Source organism: Lacerta agilis, chromosome 7 (genome assembly GCF_009819535.1).
Source record: "Lacerta agilis isolate rLacAgi1 chromosome 7, rLacAgi1.pri, whole genome shotgun sequence".
Taxonomy (NCBI): domain Eukaryota; kingdom Metazoa; phylum Chordata; class Lepidosauria; order Squamata; family Lacertidae; genus Lacerta; species Lacerta agilis.
In genome coordinates this window covers 59,873,803-59,895,820 of record NC_046318.1, presented here as the reverse complement: position 1 = coordinate 59,895,820, position 22,018 = coordinate 59,873,803, and the positions used below count along the sequence as shown (strand labels likewise).

General features: G+C 41.9%; 1 protein-coding gene across 1 annotated transcript in view; it reads left to right on the top strand.

Moving 5' to 3' along the window:
* Positions 1–717: 717 nt before the first annotated feature.
* The window catches only part of CNGB3 (cyclic nucleotide gated channel subunit beta 3), a 59,504-nt gene continuing 38,203 nt past the window's right edge, over positions 718–22,018 (top strand). Inside the window, exons 1-4 of the mRNA XM_033156099.1 lie at positions 718–831; positions 5,369–5,476; positions 7,164–7,260; positions 18,040–18,151. Coding sequence (XP_033011990.1) covers positions 718–831; positions 5,369–5,476; positions 7,164–7,260; positions 18,040–18,151 — 431 coding nt within the window. The remainder of the gene's footprint in view (positions 832–5,368; positions 5,477–7,163; positions 7,261–18,039; positions 18,152–22,018) is intronic.

Sequence of the window (22,018 nt, the reverse complement as noted above, 5' to 3'; positions counted from 1 at the left end):
CTTTCCCATGGAAAACCCGCTTTGTAGTGCTAAATCAGAGCAAACATCAGTCAGGATCAAACCCAAATTGCCGTTTGCTCTGATTGACTGCCAGAGAGTAGTTTTCCATGGGGGAAAGCAGAAATCTAGATTATCAGTAAATTATCTGTTATGGTTCACCATGTTCACAATGAAGTATTTTATTTCCCCCTCTTTAATCTGAAATACTGAAGCCATAAATCTGTAGTGGGAATGCCCCCCCTTTGTTTTGAGATTAATTTATCAGGATCAAATAAGGAAGAATTAAATCTTGAGCACCCAGCTAAAGGCCAGCTTATTGGTCAATCGACCTTTCCATTTCCCATGTAGCCTCTTAAGGCTCTCTTAAGACTGAGACTTTGCCTGAAATGGAAATTTGTAGTAGTTATACCCCAGCCAGTAGACACAAAAAATAATTGGCCACTCTATTCATTTGCTGATATTTGAAATCTGACATCTCAAAGCACATTTTAAGCATAAAATTACCAGTAATTTCATGCTGCAATCTAGAAAGGAAGAAATGGCAAGGAAACCAGTCACAAGAACAGCCTGTCTTTGCAAGAGGTTACTATGTATTAAGCAGAGCTAAGCCCTGATTAAACATCTAATTGGCTTGAATAGTAATGGCAAAGCAAGCCAACTGCCTTTAGCTCTTAGCTGTAGGAGACCAGAGGTTTCAGAACTACTTTGTGGGCAAAAATGTTTAGTTCACTGAAAGCAAAATTCACCAAAGTGCTTCCAAGTCCAGCAGAGAAAAACATGCAAGATGTTCCAGACCCTCCAAAACCATCAACTCAGCCACCACCTCAACAGGTAGGCCTTCATAACTGATCCTATTTACTGAAATGATCTCTGTGTCTGAATATTACTGACTTGACTGAATGCAGGAACAGCAAACTTTATTTTTTAAAACAAATGCTTATTTATACTAAAACATAGGTGCTTCTGCTCAGTGATAGCTAAGGTTTGATCTGATTTTTATTTTGTGTTTTCTTCTTCACGTCACTTTATAGGATTTGCCAAGTGACATTTTTTAGAGCAATTTCAAAGCAATTTCAAAGCCACAAAAGGCCCCATAGTGGCCTTCAGCCCAAATTTTGCAAGCAGCTGCAATCCTTACTCTGATACAACTAAACATGGAAGTGGTATGATGACCCGACCAGGGTCGTGTCAGTTATAATAAGGGATGAGGGGAATTTAAAGCACAGCACAAGTGAGGAAGAGGAAGATGCTGGAATCTTCCAACCCCGACCCACATTTTTCTCCCCAGGCATTTCTCTTCTTTACCTGGTTACTTCCTATCACAGAACCCAATGAACTGAGGGAATGCTGGGGAGAAGCAATAGAGAAGCGCACTGTGAGGATCTGTCACAAATTGCTTGGGTAGAGCAGCTTTTGCTGTGACTTTCCTTTTCAAGGAGCCTCAATTCAGAACACAGACCGTATTTTCCTGGCTGCGCTACAGTCCCTTCCATTATTTGCAGGGAGGCAGAAGCAGCCCTGAGAGAAGTTTCCCCAATGCCATTGGACTAGGATTTGGAAGGACCTGCTCAGCCACAGGGCATCTTGAGAAAGGGCCAGCTTCAGAGCTCTTGGACCTCCCCAAAACACTGGAGCCTTGGGGGGAAAGGCTATTGAGGCACCCCAATTGGGAAGCAGCAATTGTACTTCAAGGGCAGATGGAGTTGGGAGTGCCTTATCCTTTATAGATAGAGAGCCAGTGTGGTGTAGTGGTTAAGAGTGGTAGACTCGTTATCTGGGGAACCAGGTTCGTGTCTCCACTCCTCCACATGCAGCTGCTGGGTGACCTTGGGCTAGTCACACTTCTCTGAAGTCTCTCAGCCCCACTCACCTCACAGAGTGTTTGTTGTGGGGGAGGAAGGGAAAGGAGAATGTTAGCCGCTTTGAGACTCCTTCGGGTAGTGAAAAGCGGGATATCAAATCCAAACTCTTCTTCTTCTTCTTCTTTATCTGCTATAGTAACTCAATAAACTGTTGGGTGGCTGCTCTTGGCTTGTTATTCTTCCCTGGAGATCATGGATGCCCAAATCTTCAACGTACCCCTTCCTTAGGAGGGCCCCATAGATGGTTCAGCACCCCTATTTCACAGGGAATAGGAAGCAAGCCATTTCTGGCCCTTATGGCTGTTACCATGATTGTGTCAGATGTTCCAAATTTATTGATAAGGCAACTAAATACAAATTGTAGCCACACAGAAACATATGGGTAAAGTGTGTGTGTGTGTGTGAGAGAGAGAGAGAGAGCGCACATAAGGATGCTGTGTCTCATTTATCTGTAAGACTCACAAAGTTCAATTGAGCTGACTCTTACTGTATTTTATCTGAGCTTAAAGGAAATCATATGGGCAACTTCCATTTTGTCTTTTCTGTAAACTGACATAATTTGCCTCTATTCTTACCAAGTCAAAACTTTATGCCCTTAAGAGCTGTATAAAGGAGAATATTCAGCCTGGTGAGACTTCTCTCAAAATATTATGGCTGTCACTGTAACCGTAGCACCTGGCAAAATCCTTCCTGCATTGCATGCAGCTATTAGAATGCTTCCAAATGTTACTATAGTGCTGCTTAAAAGAAAAGCTTCTACCTGGGTGGGTTTCGAGGAATTACAATATCTTCTGGACCCGCTTTCTGCATGAGTCAGCCATGTTGCTAGGCAACTACTGAAACCAGCACAATATCACCTTGCTTGCTGTCAGACCCGGCATGGGTCTTTACCACTCGTGACCCAAGTGAGATGCTAAATCCAGATATTACCATAACCACGTGGTGCTGAAAGAATGGAGGATATTACTGGCAGCACCACACTGGTGTGATTCTGTCAGAGGTACAAAAGGCTTCACTAGGCCTGATCCTGGCAGCAGAATTTGATGCACCCCTATGTTTACATTTTAAAAGTTTATGTGGAGACCTTCTTTCTGATTGTTTTAAATTAATATTTAAATTAAATTAATTCATAATTAATAGTGGACTAGTATAAACGGATCATTCTAGCTGATGTTAGTTAAGGCACACTTATAAATCACTTAATGTCCTTTAAATAATAACTTATGACAGTAAGTAATTGTTTGGGCTTGCTGTAAATCTGCATAAACACACAACCTTACAGATCAAAGCAGCAATAAAGCAGTTTGATTAACCATATCACCAGGATGTGGCTAAGTAAAAACATTTAAAAAACAAAAAAACCACATATAAATTAATTGCAGTTAGCTCTCAGCCATTCATCTTAATTGCTTCTTTGTGAACAAATGGAACTCTCCTTCTGTTGGATGAAGTGATTTAATTAAGACTGTGATCCTGAGCACACTGTATGAGTTCAGTAATTTCCACAGACGACAATGGTACTTACTTCCAAACAAATGTGCTTACGAGCAGAATGTAAATATATGTGAAAGCCTGTGACTTATGAAGGGACCTTGGTTACCTCTTACAAATAAGCCGTACCCAGTATGCTTACATGATGAATGAAATACATGGTGGGGCATGTACATTTTTATTTATTTATTTATTATATTTATATTTTAAATGTATTTTAATATTTGATGGAATCCGCCCAGAGTGGCTGGGGAGACCCAGCCAGATGGGCGGGGTACAAATAAAAAATTATTATTATTATTATTATTATTATTATTATTATTATTATTATTTTGTAAGCCACCACATAAGTGAAATTCTCTGGGCGGCTTACAAGGATTTAAACAAACAAAATGACAATTAAAAAAACCCACAGTACAATCCACACAACACCATTATAAAAATCACAAATTGCTTAAAGACAGAGGAGAGAGGAAAAGAAGCTTTGCAGCAGCAAATCCACTGAGTTAAAATGATATAACAACAACAACAACAACAACAACAACAACAACACCTTACTTTCCTAGTACCAGAAATATATTAAAGAAGGGGAGCTTTTTGGGGAGGGTACTCCACAGCTGAGGGGCTACTACACTATACATTTAAAACAATATCATACCACTTTAAACAGACATGGCTTCCCCAAAAGAAATCTGGTAACCACAGCTTCTTAAGGGTGCAGTTCCTAGAGTGACCTCAGTCAGTCTCATAGGCGGGCCAGCCCTGTGTACAGATGTTAGGGTGAATGATATGCCCTTGTGGATTTGAATAGCTTAACAAACATTCTGCCCTTACTGAACATTACATATGAATAACTGTACTATGTACAACTCAGCTATTGTGTTCACAGCTTACACAGACTGTACACTTGTTGAATGTAACACGTGAACACTCCTTGCGTGAGGCGGTGTGAGCCAGTGTGTCTGTTGGCTGGTGGTTGGACTGATCTTGAAGGATTCCTGATTGTGGTGAGGCTTATTAAGCATGTTCAGCATGACCCCACACCTTCGACATGGTTAAGACATTTATAATGTATGAAGAAAGATAAAGTCACTGTAAAAATTACATTAGAAATCAAAGAAATGCGGCCCAGTGCGCTCCTTCCACTTGCCGCTCAAACATGGGCCTCATCTAGCCATCTGAGGTACACAAAGAGACATATTGTTTGAGGTTTGACAGATGCACTATAGCTGATTATCCAAACCCTAGGACCACAGGATTATAATGTAATAAATAGCTGTACATCTGTTTTGCACCTGAAATAGGAGATACGGTATAATCAAGACCTCAGGGTAAGCTAGACCTAGTTTGTGTGGCAAGGTTTAGCTAGCAGGGTATTTTTTGTGATTTTATTCATACGCCTCGGTGTGTCCTAGTTTTAGCTCTCCCTTCATCTTCCCTCCACCTCAAAACATTTCACACTATACTTGTAGCTGCAGCCTGTCATTTATGTAGAATGAGTGGAACCGATGATATTCAGGTAATTTTCAGCTATTTAATTTGCCCTTATTTTTCAGTTTCACCCTTACTTTTGCTGTCCAAGTTGCCCTTTCTTGGGGTTGCAAGCTTCTTCTTTATATTTTTTTACTGGTGTTGCTCCTGTCTTTCACATTAGGCAAGCATAAAAACTCTTGTCATCTGTTATTTATAAGGCTTTTAGCCCTGAGCAGTTTTCTCTTTCTGCAACAACTGTGTGTTGGATGTGGTTGTCTGCAGAGAAATTCATACACACAAGCACTGTAGAGTAAGGGGGATCCATCTGTGTTTTAGGTGTTCCAGTTTACCAGAGTCTAGGAGCTTGAGACACTAGGCCCTGAGGCAGCTGAAGAGAGAAATTTCTGGTGGAAGTTTCTCATGCTTAATGTGTGCTCTGTTTGCCCTAAATAAAGTGTCTTTGTTACCATCCTTTGTGTAAAGAGCACATCTTACTCATCCTGTGCATGAGTAGGTGCTCACATGTTTGAATTTCTTTGCAGACAAGCACACCCAATACACGGTTGTTGCAAGAAGACCTCATGGCAAAGGCAGGACTAAAAGGGTGGTCATGTTCTGCTGTCATTATAGATAAGCCCAGTGCATTTTTGGTAACAATACTCCCTGAAGTACTGCCACCTTTTGTTTTGCTGCCATCGGTAGCCATCTTGTGCTTGTACCTACTTTTATTAAGACAGGGGTACTGGCACCTCATTTGTTTCTATGGGGTGCATGGTGCTGTGGTCTAAACCACTGGGCCTCTAAACCACTGAGCCTCTTGGGCTTGCCGATCAGAAGGTTCAAATCCCCGCAACGGGCTGAGCTCCCATTGCTCTGTACCAGCTCCTGCCAACCTAGCAGTTTGAAAGCATGTCAGTACAATTAGATAAATAGGTACCGCTGCGGCGGGAAGGTAAACAGCGTTTCTATGTGCTCTGGTTTCCATCACAGTTTTCCATTGTGTCAGAAGCGGTTCAGTCATGCTGGCCACGTGATCTGGAAAGCTGTCTGTGGACAAAAACCAGCTCCCTTGACCTGAAAGCAAGATGAGTGCCACACCTCATAGTCGCCTTTGACTGGACTTAACTGTCAAGGGGTCCTTTACCTTTATCTTTTACCTCTATGGGGAAAGCACTGGAGTTTCTCTTCATTCAAGTATTCATTTTTGAACTGCAGGGATTTATTTAAATGTATTTATTTATCTGGAAAAATGTAATACATAATAAAGTAACCAGCTGAAGCTTTTCCAATAGCTGTACCTTCATACCAAGAAAAATGTAACCATTCTGTCTGCGATTTAAAACCCTACTCAGGAATGATCCAAAATCATGGGTGAGGTGGCAGCCTACACGTGTCCAATAGGCTCTTCCTCTTCAACCCTTTCCAACTCAATGCATGGATGGAATCAAGGCTGGTGGGGATGCAATGGCGGGAGTGGGGCCAGCAGGTGTGTCCTCAGTTACTCGCCCCACATTTTGTCAACTGCATGGTTTTAAATGACTTAATAGACTTCAGGGGTGTGTGGGATGTTAGTTCACTTAGCCATTACTCTCTAGGAAGATAGAGGCTACATTTTTCGCAGGTCAGAACTTTTGTCCCTCCAGCCCCCGCTTATCTATTTCTCTGACTGGCGGTGGCTCTCCAGAGTATTAGGCAGAAGCCTTTCACATCACCAGCTACCTAGTCCTTTTAACTGGACATGCTGCAGATTAAATTTAAGACCTTCTGCAGGAAAAGAGTGTGCTCTGCTGCTGAGCTCCGTCTCCTTCCCTAGAGCTGGCTTCTATGAATATTTAAATCTGATTCCTAAATCTGCCTTCCAGGCCTTGGTAGTTCTCCTTCCACCCAGGTTAAGCCACAGTAGATGGAACTTTGATCTCTTCCAGGAAGGCTTTTCTTAGGTTCTTAGTGACTGGCTCCAACACATCTGGGAGTGGTGTGATCTCCAGGCACCCTTGAACACTGATGTATCACTTTCCAGAAATTAAGGTCTGCAAATGGTGCAAGCGATAATTTTCGTTTTCATTTCCTGGAAAACTTGTGAGGCCATTTAAGTGAGTCACCTCCATTTGAACCAGAACAGGTTGCCACTACAATCAGAAATTCTGAGTACTTCAGTACTTCAGCAGTGTGTCCTTGAATAAACAACAAAGAAGTAATTAACAACTTAGAAGCAGCATCTTTACATACTTTCTAGTAAGCGAGGGTACAGCAAAAGTATTATCTATGTACCTAAATGCAAGAAACATGTTGCAGACTGTACACACACTTTAAGTATTTCTTCTGCTCTCCCTAAAGGAGGAAGATAAGAAAGAAAAAGAAGGAAGTAAAAACACAAATGATGCTCTGAAAAAAGAGACAGAAAACACTGCAGAGCCAGACCCTAAGCAACAAGGTCAGTAATATCTAATCTAATCCATCTAAGACAAATTATATAATGTATTGAGCAATAGCAAGGTGTCATGCATTGCCTTTTTATATTCATAAGCATTCGGAAGTCGCCCTGCAAAAACTATTTGGCTGACATTAAATGCAATTCTGTCATTGTTCTGGCCTCATCCACACAAACACCAGATGAGGCTGTAAACCAGTGTCTGGATTGTTCCACTTCAGCTTTTATTCAGCTTCTAAAAATAGTGCTTTTGGTGGGCATAACACAAACTTTATCTTCCTTCTTTGTTTACTGCCTTATTCAATGTGTGGCATGAAAATCTTTCTGGGTGCATTGCTACTGCCTGGTCCAGGATACTTTTTGCTCAAAGTGTTGAGCACCAAGGATGGTGCCCAAAATGCTTTATTTAGAACTAATCCAAACCATCATTAGGCATGAGAAAAGCCCACCAGAAATCTACCCCCAAGCCTGGTTTTTAAAGCTTTGTGTAAGACCTGGACTGGAAGTACTCCAGACCCTGAACTGGTACACACATAAAACATGGACTGGACTACCCAGCATTATTTTGAGCACTATGACAACCTGTCAGCATTTCCAGGGGTAGACTTTGGTCTTTCATATTTCAGTGGTACCCTGTGTGAGACCAGTATTTGTTTTCCCCCACACCTCTCACCTTCTATTCTGCTCAGCTCACTACATCACAGCTGCAACACCCAGTGGCACCCCCAAGGCTTGGTGCCCTGTGTGGCGGAACTAGTCATGCTGCCCTAAATCCACCTCTGCTGTTTTTGATGGATTCCCCCACCACATAAATTTTCTCCTGGCCATCATAATGGTTCAGGGTCCTAGAGTGAACCACTGACACAGTTGCTCCCTTTCTTGCAATGGAGTTCATGAAAAGGCCAGGCACTGGAGGAAAGCAGAAAATTCAGGAGAAGGTGGGGTAAAGTCAGGTATGGCTGCCAACTTTGTTACTAGCTTGTGCCTTTAAGCAGCTTTACATGCAGATTATTGTCTGTGCTGATGCTTGTCTCCATACCTTGAAAGGCTTAAGAACCCTGCTGGATCAGACCAATGATCATCTAGTCCTGCATCCTTTTCTCATGGTGGCCAAACAGATACCTATGAGATACCTGAAAGCAGAACCTGAGCACAACAGCACTCTGCACACCTGCAATTCCAAGCAACTTCTAACAGTGGAGGCAGAACACAGCCATCATGGCTAGCAGTCATTGATAGATTCACCTTTTGGTTCCTGTGTAGAGCACTGCTTTTAAGATTAAAGGAACAGACTGGGCTTTTTTAATTATTATTCTGGTTTGTTGGCAGCCTAAGAACAGGTGGTTAACCCAAGGGAAGGATCAGAGAGTAACCAGCCATCAACCAGAATCATTAACCATTGGGTGAGAGGAAGTCCAAATTTGCAGCTTTCTAGGCTCATCAACCCCCCCCCCCCCAATAACTTTGGACTCTCTTTGAGACAGGCAGCTACCCTGTAACTCTGGAAATGCAAATAAGCTCCTTTTGGGCATGTGGTGCTATGGCATCTCTGTGGCAGTCCACATGAAACAGCACACTTGAGACTAAGGTCCTTGCTTCAAGCTTCAACATACCTTACACCAGGAACACAGAGAAGGTAGATCTACTGGTAGACTTCTGAGTGAACTGCAGGATATCAGCAAGGAATTTTGACTCCCACTTGCTTAACAATAGCAAAATGGCAGTCCCCTGCCACCCTAGATTATGCTGCTGAAATTAAGGTAGTTCGGGGGTAACCAGAAGTGGATTTTTGTGTGGAAGGAAGGACTGTGAGCTCCATTCAGTACTGGTATTCAAAACAAATTCTCTAATTCTAAGTGTGAGTTTTTAGCACCAGGCTCCAGCTGATGAATTTTGGGGTTCTAGTAATAACAATAGTAGTAGCAGTAGATTCTAAAAGTTTGAAGTCTGCCCAGCGATGACTTACAAAAATGCCTAATTACTGGGCCAATTTCAGGGGCCCAAGGCACAGCCTCATCCAATTTAACCGCTTGCTAAGGACACTTTATAATCACACCCATTAAATTTCAGTTCACTCTTGACCTTAGCAATTATTTAGTGGCAGAAGTTCCCTCTGGGGTCCTATGAAACCAATAGTGCAGCAGTGCACTCCAATATAGGTTTTAACAAAAATTGCAGTAGACCCAAAGCTGAATTCCAATAGATCTTAATATTACTGAATGGTATTCATTTAAATATTGGCCTCCTTACACAAACTGAGTGCATATGAGCTTTGGGAAGCAGCAGCACTCCAAACAAACATTCCTTTTTATTACACGCAGGCCAGCCTTGAAGCTATTATATTATTTTATGTTTGCTGTCTACCTGCAGTCAAAAGTGTCCAGGACTGGAATTCCCAGCAGTACCATGACTTAAAAGAAACTCTGCATGGTTGCCCATTGCTTTAGTGACATGTGATACTAGATGCATTGTATTAGTCCCTTTCCCCCCAGGAAACTTTCATAGAACTATTTGAGCCATTCATTTTGCTACAGTTCTCTTGTAAATAAAATGCTTGTATAAGCAATCAATTATTCCTTGTATGAGTAATCAATTATGAGACAAAATCTGAAATTAACTAACTGTGGCAATGGATGATCAATTGCATAATGTATCCTGGATGCTGTGTCCCTCTTCAGAAGCACTGCATCACATCTTGCCAATAAAATGATGTATATCCAAAAGCAAGCTTCCTTTGCTTTTTTGAGAACTGATTTAATTTTTGTAGGTCTTTTATTTAAAAAAAAAAAAAGGAGGAGGAAATAGTTATGAAATGTGTTCTTATGCAATGCATGTTTTCTCTGATATGTTTTCTTATCACTTTACAATCAGTGGGGATGCATAGGCAATTTGATACACAGAGCACAATTTTGTACACAAAAGGGACTAATGAGCAATCTCATTTTTTCCATTAAATACACGACTTGAATACTTGAAACAAATGAAATTTCATCATCAGTGTCTTACAAGATTCAGTCTGCTACTGAAAAGTATTATTATTAGTAGTAGTATTATAAATAAAATTAGTATACTGCCCTTCATCCAAAGATCACAGGGCAGTTCACAATATAGAAGTACAAATTAGAACCCAAAATACATAATAAAACAAAAACAAACCAGTAACCCCCTTCCACAAACACAATTTAAAAGCCCATAGAATGTTAATCAGCCAAACACCTGGTTACAGATAAATGTTTTCACTGGGCATCTAAAGATATGTAATGAAGGCACCAGGCAAGTAAAGGCCTGTGTTGCCACCCTCTTGACCTCTTGTGGAGAAGCACACAAAGAAGGGCCTCTGATTATGATCGCAGGGTCTGGATTGGTTCATATGGAGAGAGGTGATTCTTGAGGTATTGCTGTCCTGAGCCATTTAAGGCTTTATATGTCAAAGTCAGCACTTTGAATTGGGCCCAGTGCAGACAGGCCAGGATTGATGTAATATGCTCAAACCGTCTTGCTCCGCTGAGGAACCCAGTTCATAGTTAAATTTACTCACAAAGTAAGCCTGCCTAAAATGGAAGTAACTAACTTTATTTTTGACTTTCTACTGGGTTCTGTTCCAAGGGTGTATGCTATGGGTAAAAATGGGTTTGGGTGGGACTGAGAAGAAATTGTTTAGCAGGTGTAAGCTGTCAGGGTCCTAGACCAGGAATCCTCACATGGAGAGTCATCCTACAACAGCAGCCCCAAGAAGGAGACAGAGCCACTCCCTAGTCCTTCCTATATGGATCTGCTGGCACCTACATCTCATCTGCTGAACCCCCTGAAGATATCTCTGCCACCACATTCCAGTAACTGGACCACCAACACCTTGGGGAATCAAGAAAGTCCTGATGAGTTTTCCTCCAAGGCAGTCCCAACAGCTCAAAACACCACTGCTTGGAAAGAGTGCAGGAGCAGACACTGGCCCATTGACCCACCAGATGAAGTGCTTTGCAGGTGAAGCCACCTAGACCAGACCATGAAGTTCTGCCAGTTGCTCAAACATACTGATGAAATAATTTTCTGCCTCAACTGGAGGGATGCTGTGATCCCAGACAGGTTCCTTGGTCCCTGTCCAAGGTCCTGACCTCTCCCTGCCTTGCCTTACCTGCAGTTATGGGACGCCAGGCCTGCTGATTTCCACCCTATTGGGTCATCATCTCCCCTTAGTGGTGAACGTAACCATGGGTCAAGACAGTAGCCATGAAGTAAATATACTCATATATGTTCTAGGTTGGAAGTGGGTAACACAGAAGAGCTAATAAGTTTAGCAAAAAAAATTAATTTTATAAAGTCTGAGACACATGGCAGTAAATGTTTTATAGAGTGTGCAATTGTACTGGTGCAGTTGAAAACTCTTGTTGATTCCAGCATTTATTTCAGTCCAGGTCAGCTGTCAGGAAAGAAGACAGTTGAGAAATTTGGGGGACGAACAGTCAAGAGAATAGAAATCTGGCGCTTTGCACTTGTCTGTACTGATTATTTAGATGCACTTCGCTTGTGTTTCTACCAATTACGTAATTACTTGTCAGAGAGTTATGAGCCTCATGGCAGGAACTGAGCCTACTCAGCTCAACAGAAAATAGAAATTCAGAGTTAAGCAGAAAGCAAACGATCAGGAATTGGGATATCCAGAATAAGAGAATTGCTGGCAACAATCTCTACGTGGTAGAGTTCCAATATTTTAAACACACCAATCTGCATGTGTTCTAAAAATGCGGCAGAGATCTATGAGAAGCATATGCTGCCACTACCCACTACTACCGCCTCCCCTGTTCTCCCCTGGTTTGTGATTCAAGGCATATTGGGAAATGCTTATAGGAACAGATGGGAATCTAAAGGCAAGTGCAAATTATTACCTGGCTGCTGGCACCTACTTCAGGAACACCTGGTCCAATCCTGTATTGCTGCAGTTTTCTCCCTGTGTTCTCCTTCATGTAGGTCTTTAAAGTGTTTGTCAGGGTCAAATTCACCAGTTCGCTTCCTCCAAACAGCTTACAAAAGAAATATATATGTGTGGTTTTACTTGCTTTTCAGATGCACTGTGTGCTATATTTGGCACCCCAAGCAAATGCCTCAAAATTGGCTCACAATTTTTTGTAGCAATTCACAGTTGATCTGGTCCAGCTGTACATACCTATATACATAAATTGGATCCAGTTTATATACATCTATATTGGATCCTGACTGTGAATAGTCAATATGGACCACTATCAGGCAACCATTTTTGTTCCACCACCATAACCATGAACACACCAAAGAAGCATAAAAGCCGTCAGTGCAGATTGGGTGGTTAAGGGAGACAAGAGAGCCCAGACCACAGTCTGCACAGAGGCCTATAGCTGCAAGTATGCACCAAAATGTCATAGAACTATAGAATTGTAGAGTCGGAAGGGACACCAGGGGTCATCTGTTCCAACCCCCTGCAATGTTAGGGTTGCCATATTTTAAAGAGCAAAAAAGAGGACACATTTGCCAACTTCTACTTTTAACTATGGGTCTCTATGATGACTCTACCCATGAAAAAAAGAGGACATGTCCTGGGAAAAGATGACATATGGCAACCCTATGTGCACAGGGTCACTTAGAGACCTGTAAGCATCTAGAACAAGACAAAGCCTGCAACATATTCCTGGAAGCAAAAAAAAAAAAAAATCCACTGTGAAATCTGCTTTGCAGGATACCAAGACCATGGGGAAAGTCAACATAATTGACATTGCTAGTACCACATGGCTGTAAAATTCAAAGATACTACTGTGACTTTGACTGTGGCAAAGTGGTTTCCACCCAGCTTGGTTTGGGGGGGGGAGAGAGAGAGAGAGAGAGAGAGAGAGAGAGAGAGAAGATTGAAGCAAAGAAGTCTCAAAAAATATGGAAGTTGAAGGATTTTAGAGATGGCAGATAGTCTAATGAATGCTCAGCAGAGCGAGTATTTCAGCGTTACAGCTCAGAGAGCAATGTCAATCAATGAAAAGAGTCCTTTGAGTATCAACTTTAATTCCTCACCACCTTGTCCTGGGCACTCATCACTTACTCTCCATTCTTTCAACCAGCCACTGTGCAGACTTCTGGTCTCAGAGAAACATATACATTGTCATTAAAGATTATTCAGAGTTCGGCTTGATTTGATAAACTTGCTTCTTGATAAACCTTCTTTAGCTTCGAAAGGCTAAAATGTGGGAAGCTAATCCTCATTTCTAATTGTTGACATGGAAATTCTGTTCTATATGTATATGTGATTTCCCCTGCTGTCCATAAATCTTCTTTGGTCTTTCTAACCCATGAAAGGGAATATTAGATTACAATCCAAACAGTGGCAGATGGAAGGAGAAAAGGATGGATCCTACATCCTCTCCTGCTTCCAGCACCTATGAGAGCAATACAGCTGCATTTGTATTCTATCATCCTCCACACACAGCCAAAGAGACTGAAGGAAAGCAGAAAGCATAGAAGACATCATTCACATAGTAAAAGGTAGCTCCTTGTCTCCTCCTTCTCCCATAAGAGCAATGGCTGTGAAGTCTGACTTAATAAACCAGAAATGAGGAACATAATATTTACAGTACATGCTTCTCCAAGCACGGGCTCACAGTCTTTTCTTGTAACTTCCAAACAACTATATTTTCCTATCTTTCCAGAGCTCACCCTTCTGTATCTCAGTTAGGCCATGTCTTACAGCTCCTATGACAGATATCCACTTTTACCTTCTCCTGCAGCTTTGCTCTCTTTCAAGCAGAGAAGAAGCACTCCAACACTCTATTCAACTTAGCAGTGTTCACAGTGGATTCTAAAACACAGTCATCTTGCTTCACGTAAAATGGAGTCTCTCCTTTGCTAGATACATCTCTGGTGACCAATGTTAGCCAATCACATGAGAACTACTAGGGCACTCTCTATAATTCAGTTACCAACCAATCAACTTTAAAGACATTGCAGTGCATAGAAGCATTTACAATTTCAGTGAATTCAATTACTATATTTAACAAGCAGCAACTAGAAAGATGTGTGTGATTTTTCAAGGATGAGAGATTCCCCCTCCCTCAGGCCCTCCAAATGTCCCTATTTTCCAGGGACATCCCTGATTTAGAGAAGCCGTCCTGGTTTCTAATTTGATTCTGGAATGTCCCACTTTTCCTTAGGATGTCCTTTTTTTTCATTGGAGAAATGTTGGAGGGTATGGAGTTATCCAACCACTGAGCCGTCCTGTATAGGGAAGTTTTAAAAAATGTTTAATGTTTTATATATGTTGGAAGCTGCCCGGAGTGTCTGGGGCAACCCAGTAGGATATGTGGTGTATAAATAGTAAAATTATCATTATAGAATGGGACGTCCTTATTTTTATCGGAGAAATGTTGGAGGGTATGCTCCCTGCTTCAAATAACACTAGGTGCATACTTAATATATTGATACTTTGCACTGTATACACTTAGCTGATTCTCTTCATTATTTTCATAATACTCAAGAATCTTCTAAAGACAATTCAATCTGATTTAATCACCATTTTCTTCATTTGCTGTGAAAGAACACAATAAAATATTCCTTAATACATTTCATCAGCGTTAATGTCAGCAATTAACATTAGAACTGATTGGTAAAATGTAGAGGTTTGGTAGTTTCAGATTGCTTGAATTCCTAAACAGACGTATGTGTAATGTTGAGATATATGAACAAATTATTATACCTTCTAGATTTATTTATTTATTAAAAATAATTTACTGCTACAGTTATATCCTGTCTTTTTTCCAAGGAACCCAGAGGAACATTTTTTTGCTTCACAACCCACATATGATGTAGACTAGGCTGTGACATAATAGACTTGGCAAAGAGGAGCTTCATACCTGGACCATTTTCCACGTCGAAATCTGACACTCTACTCACTGTACCACACCCCCTTCATAGGAGCCCACAGGAATTATTCTAAAAACTTTGCCACAAACAAAGGTCCAGTGCCGAGGGCCTTCTGGCAGTTCCCTCGCTGCGAGAAGTGAGGTTACAGGGACCCAGGCAGAGGGCCTTCTCGGTAGTGGCGCCTGCCCTGTGGAACGCCCTCCAACCAGATGTCAAGGAAGGAAACAACTATTTTACTTTTAAAATACAACTGAAGGCGGCCCTGTTCAGGGAAGTTTTTAATGTTTGATGCTGTCTTGTTTTTAATATTTGGTTGAAAGCCGGCCAGAGTGGCTGGGGAAACCCAGCCATATGGGCGGGGGTATAAATAAATTATTATTATTATTATTATTCCCAAACTGGCACACACATAGTGACCTTGACTAGCATCCAAGTGCCTCTTAAGCTGTAATCCTCCACCCACTTTTCCAGAAATGATTAAGAACTTAATGGGACTTCCTTCCAAGCAAAGGATGCAGCATTGGATTATGTGGTTCTGACAATTTCCTTGAGTTTGAGGAGGGGTTTCTCAGGCTGCATTGTGAATAATTGTGGGAAGTGCTGAGAAGCCTGTCATATACTACTTTAGATATCATTCAATCACTGGAATTCAAGGTTGCAAACCAATATTGATTTGTTACTTATGGACATGCAACATGGACTACATTTTTTTCTCCAAGTATTTTTTAACTATTTTGACTTGGCAAGCAAACTCTTTAGGTGTGAATGGTCATCAAGGCTTTTTGACCAACAGTGACAAACTCGTGGCACTTATTAAGACTATGTCTGCTTTAGGCAAAATATCACAATGATATCACAATGACGATGGTACCTGGTTGTTGTTTTTTTAGATTAAAGTTAAAATACCAATGAAAATTAATTATAGAAATTAATCATCTCGAGATAGCTAAATGTCATCTTAAAGGACACTTTCTCAGTGACTCATTTACACACACCCTCAAATTTGAATTTCATACCTATATTAACAACTGTTTTGTCTAAGGCTACTCTACATGCTTTTTGTGGAAACACAAATCCAAGAAAAGCAATGAAATGCATCAGGAATTATTAGTGTGACAATAATCATATCTTATAAACGTCACTCTGTCAGTATGACTAAGTCATGATATACCTGTGGGTGATATTCTCAATTTCACCATCTCTTCTGAACATTCATTTGAAAAGCTGGGGGGGGGGGACCTCTCCAGGCTCTGTGCCCACGATTTCCAATCTTATCTCTACAATCTTTTAAACTAAACTATTTGAAAATTCAAAAGTTCCAGAACTAGCCGAACACCAGGTTTCTGAGGGAAATGTCATTTCATTTTCAAAAGAAAAGAAAAGAAAAGTGAATAATAAATACACCAGAATGAGTTCAAGTTTTAAATAAAAAAAATAAGAGTTGATACAGTTGAAGGGCCACATCCTATTGGTATTCCAGTTATGCCTGTAATTAAAGTAGGTAGAATGTTTAATTAGGACCAAATAGAGCCAAGTTCAAATTCCTAGTCAGTCATCAGCTTCACTGAGTGACCACAGCTGCATATAGTTATCCCCCAGAGCTGCCATTCCCAGCACCCTTAACAGATTGTGATCAGGTGGCCTGCTCAATCTGAAGTCCAAATGGGCAACTTTTATAATAATAATAATAATAATTTATTATTTGTACCCCGCCCATCTGGCTGGGTCTCCCCAGCCACTCTGGGCGGCTTCCATCAAACATTAAAATACATTTTAAATATCACAGTTTAAAAACTTCCCTAAACAGGGCTGCCTTTAGGAATTTTCTGAATGTCAGGTAGTTGTTTATTCCCTTGACTTCTGATGGGAGGGCGTTCCACAGGGCGGGCGCCACTACCGAGAAGGCCCTCTGCCTGGTTCCCTGTAGTTTTGCTTCTCGCAGTGAGGGAACCGACAGAAGGCCCTCGGCGCTGGATCTCAGTGTCCGGGCTGAATGATGGAGGTGGAGACGCTCCTTCAGGTATACAGGACCGAGGCCGTTTAGGGCTTTAAAGGTCAGCACCAACACTTTGAATTGTGCTCGGAAACGTACTGGGCCCTTTTAGGCCCCTGCTCACTATCTTGCTTGCTCTCCACCTTCTGGTCACTCATTATCTTATAAACCTGGATTGGGATTTGATTGCTTTCAAATAGAGGGTTCCTTCCAACAGAGCACTGCCCTTTACAGTCCAACCTCCGTTTACGTAACCCTCTGGTTACGTAAACTTCGGGATGCGCACACGGCAAACCTGGAAGTATTTTACCAGCTTTCACCACGCGTGCATGCACAGAAGTGGTCCTCAGGTTGCGGAAACCTCGGGATCCGACCGGACCTCCAGAACAGATCCTGTCTGCAACCAGAGGTACCACTGTATTAGAATTCTAGCCTAGCCTAATAAATGCTAGGATATAAGCTCTAAACCTCTACACTCACTGTGCTTTCACAATGAGCAAATTGCAGATACTTCACTACATCTATAAATTGTCTTTCTGGAAAACAGAGATAGAATCTATCATCAGGTGTACCACGATCAGTAATGGAATGCTACTTCCCCCTTTTTGTACTGGATCTCTGCCACTTTCCAAGCTGACGGTCTTGTTCCAAGGGCCTGACCTGGAACAGGTCTGCTAGCATCCAGCTCCATTCTGATGTACCTCCTTTGATTCCTTAGTACCTGTACATTCCCAGCTATTATATTTTCTATCACTTTCCTATCACCCCCTTCTTGGTGTGCCTACTTAGTTTCACCTACCTGGTACTCAATTTCTGGCCTTGCTTCAACCTGTGTGCCAACAACCATCATAAGCTTTTCTGACATCAGCTTTCTGTAATAAATGTCTTAACGGTTATTATCAACCATCTGGTTTTAGATGCAGCAGGGCCTCCAGAAAAAGAACCCGAGCCTCCTCCAGCTGACAAACCTGCTGAGGCAACACAACAGGAAGAGGCACAGCTGGTCAAGGAGAAAGAAGAGACAGCCACGTGAGTAACAATCCTAAGAAACTGTTAGTTGTCATTCATAATAAATCACTGGCACTAACAATATGCAAAGATGTGAGGATCAGGCCATGCAGCTCCACAAACAAGGATTCACTAGAACTGATTCCCAAAAGAAATACAGCAGGTGCTAAACATTCTGGAGATAATGGATATATTTTAACCTTATACTTATTTTTGCGGGGGCGTGCCATTAAAAAAGGAAGTGTCACAAGATCACTGTTGGTTTAGTCATTTGAGAAAGAGGCTCTCCATGAACTATGGGGTTAATTCTTGCAGAAATGAGGGTCTTGCTGCTTTTGCTCCTCTTGTTTCCCAGTGAATGCATTGCCGGAGCCAGACTGAGGTGAGACCTGTTCTACTTTGCAAAAACTAAGGGACTTGTTGGGTCCTTTGCAAGGCCTGCACTACCATTAGGTCTTCCTCTTGCCATGTGATCAACCTGTGCCACACAGTGGGAATTCTACATTGAGAAGTTTATAATATATCTGTACAGTCACAGAACCAGAGACAAAATACACAACCCACTACTAGGTTTCCACCAGATTCATTGGTTCATCTTGGGCAGTGCAATGAAGATGTCACAAGCAGTAAGCACAGCCATTTCCATCTACAGCAGGGATGAGGAACCTCTGGCCCTCCAGGTGTTTTGGGACAACAATTCCCATCATCCCTGCCCATTGGTCATGGTGAGAATGATAGGAGTTAAAGTCCAACAACATCCAATGAGCCACAGGTTCCCCATCCCTGATCCACAGCAGATTTCTTTGTCCAGTAAAAGTGCCTTTCTGTAATATTTATGGGGTTGTATCCAGCTTTTACAAAGAGTGTAGAAGGCAGGATTTTTAACCCAAAGTGACTTGCAATCTTAAGACAGACAAAAGGGAAACTGAAAGAGGAAGGGGAGGGAGAATGCTACCCTGCTCAGGTCCTTCTTGTGGGTTTCCCATAGGCACCTGAGTGGCCACTGTGAAAACAGAATGATGGAATAGATGAATGTTTAATCTGATCTAGCAGGATTCTCCCTTATTCTCTTATAATGATGTCCGCCTGAGAGGAGCCGGAACTGAGTTATGGAATACTGTGTCCAATTCTGGGCACCACAATTTAAGAAGGCTGTTGAGCTGGAATGTGTGCAGAGGAGGGTGACCAAGATGATCAAGGGTCTGGAAACTAAGCCTTACAAGGAGTGCTTGAAGGAGCTGGGTATGTTTAGCCTGGGAAAGAGGAGACATGGTAGCCATCTTCAAATATCTTAAAGACTGTCACATGGATGAAGGAGCATGCTTGTTTTCTCCTGCTCTGAAGGGTAGGACTCAAACCAGTGGCTTCAAGTTATGAGAAAGGAGGTTCCGACTAAACATTTTTTGGGGGGGAACTTTCTGACAGTAATTGCTGTTCAGCCGTGGAACAGACTCCCACAAGAGGTGGTGGACTCTCCTCCCTTGGGGCTTTTTAAACAGAGGTTGGATGGCCATCTGTCACATCTGCTTTAGCTGAGATTCCTTCATTGCAGGGGGTTGGACTAGATGACCCTATGATTCTATGAGTTCTGGTTGGGGGAAAAAAGCCCTGGTTGTACTCTATGCCAGTTATATGTACCTAGGCTTAGTTATAAAAGATGGGTTTGGACCAGGGAGTTGCTTCATTTATATCCCACCTCTTTGCCTGACATGATAGCAGGCGTCCAAGGTGGCTGTCAGTAAGCAAGAATACACAATGTGTTGGTTTTTTTTAAAAGTCACTGGCAAATCAATGGAAGTTTGAGAGCAGATGGGTGGGTGATTTGAAAAGTCTGCTCTCCAGGCCTCAGATGCTGTTGCTGCTGCTGCTCCTGCTGCCACAAATCCAACAGCTACCCAAATGTGTTTTGGTTCCCTGCTCGCCATTCATAATGCATCACTTTCCAGAAGGTCCATTATGGAGAGATTTGCTCTCTTTTTCTCGTTTTCTAGTGTATCACCTCTGGATGGAGAAGCCAATTTGTTATCCTGTCAAATGACTCAGTTAGCTTCTGACAGACAGGGTGCTCACCCCAGAATATTCCTCACAGTCCATTAGCAAGAGAAATTACCCATTTGGGGGGGGGCTTTCCATCTCAGTACTTTCTCATGTTTAAATATACAAAATACATTGTGATTGATATTAGCAATGGTAGACAGGCATAGCCCCCGTTTGTCTGGCCACATCTAACTGTCATGTCTAAAAGCAGTGGGCATATTTGAATGGCTGATGATGCTGAATAACTGAATGATGATCGAGCAGCAGAAATTCTTTAATGCCAGCTTCCTAATGATTTGAATCAGGATTCACTTTGAGTCTCGCCTGTCTATCAGTATGTTGTTCCTCATCTCTGCTTCTTCCTTTAATAACAGTGCAATGGCTATTCCGATTAATAGCTTTGCAGGACAGTAATAATTTTCTCTTTGGCATCCTGTGTGTGATGAGATGAGGGTGTCATATATGGAATCTCTTCGGAGTAGGAACAGTAAGATCAGCATATCTATATATATATATATAGGAATGTGAATCCTTAATAACAGGGGATCAATAAAAATATAACCATCTCTATTGTAACGGTTTTCAAGATTACCCCGAGGTTACACAAATAAACTTGAACTATAGAGTGAATTACAATCCTATATTGGGCACGTTCACTGACAAATGTATAAGCTTTTGGGAAATAAATAAATAAATCAGTGAAATGCACGTAAACATGGTGTAGAATTCCATCATTGGTGGGGGAGGAAACCCCTGTCATTTTGCTTGTTTCCTTGCTTCAGGGGGGAAAATAATACCCTTCACTTATTAATAATTTCATTTGATGATTCATTCCCTTTTCCTGAGATTAATTCATACTAGCACATAAGGAATAAAAAAAATACTATACAAGCAAGCAAACATAGATAGATTCCAATGTTAAGCTACAAAACTCAGAGCTGACATTCTCATTTAACGACAATTGGTGTAGACTTATTGATTGTGGCCATCTGTGCAATGGGTCTTCTGCTACTTTGTATGTTGTAAATATCTGAAGGGAAATGGCGAGAGAACTCAGGTTTACAACTCAGAGTATTGTTTTCTCTTTAATGCATGCAGAAAGTAGACCACAGAAGTGTTGTGGAGCAGAAATGCGGTTGGTTCTTTATTGTAAATAAATAATATTGTAAGCCCAAATCCCCTTGTTGGGAAAATAGAGAAATATGTTTGCAGGCATCTATACTTATTTGGAATGTCCCCTTTATAGTATCTTTATACCTTATTATTGTTATTGTATTTATATCCTGTTCTTCCTCAAAGAAGTTCAGAATGTCACCCAGAACCCATTTTACACTCCCAATAACCCTGTGAGGCAGGTTAGGCTGAGAGAGGCTGGGTCTTGAGGTCACCCAGAAAATGTATAGATGCATACAAGAAACTCAGAATTGATCAGCCATGTAAGTAGATGGTAGGAACATGGAAACATAGGAAGCTGCATTGTATTGAGACAGACTATTGGCCCATTTAGCCCACTGCTGTCTACACTGACTGGCAGCAGCTCTCAAGGTTTCAGACAGGGGTTATTCCTATCCCTACCTGGAGATGTCAGGTGTTGCATGCAAAGCAGAGTCCTCATTACTGAGCGAAAAACCCTCCCCGCCCCCACAATGAAGCACATAAATAGCCTATTACAGCGGCAGAGGAAGCCTCTTTGCTGCCCGGGGCAGCGGCGCAGAGACCCACGCCCCTGGGGACGGGGCATCAGGACACGTGTGCCGTGACGTCAGGACATGCGTAGTGCATCCGGCCGGCGCTGCCAGAGCTGCAGAGGCAAGGGGTGGGCCAGCGAGGAGGGGCATCACGCCAGGCCAG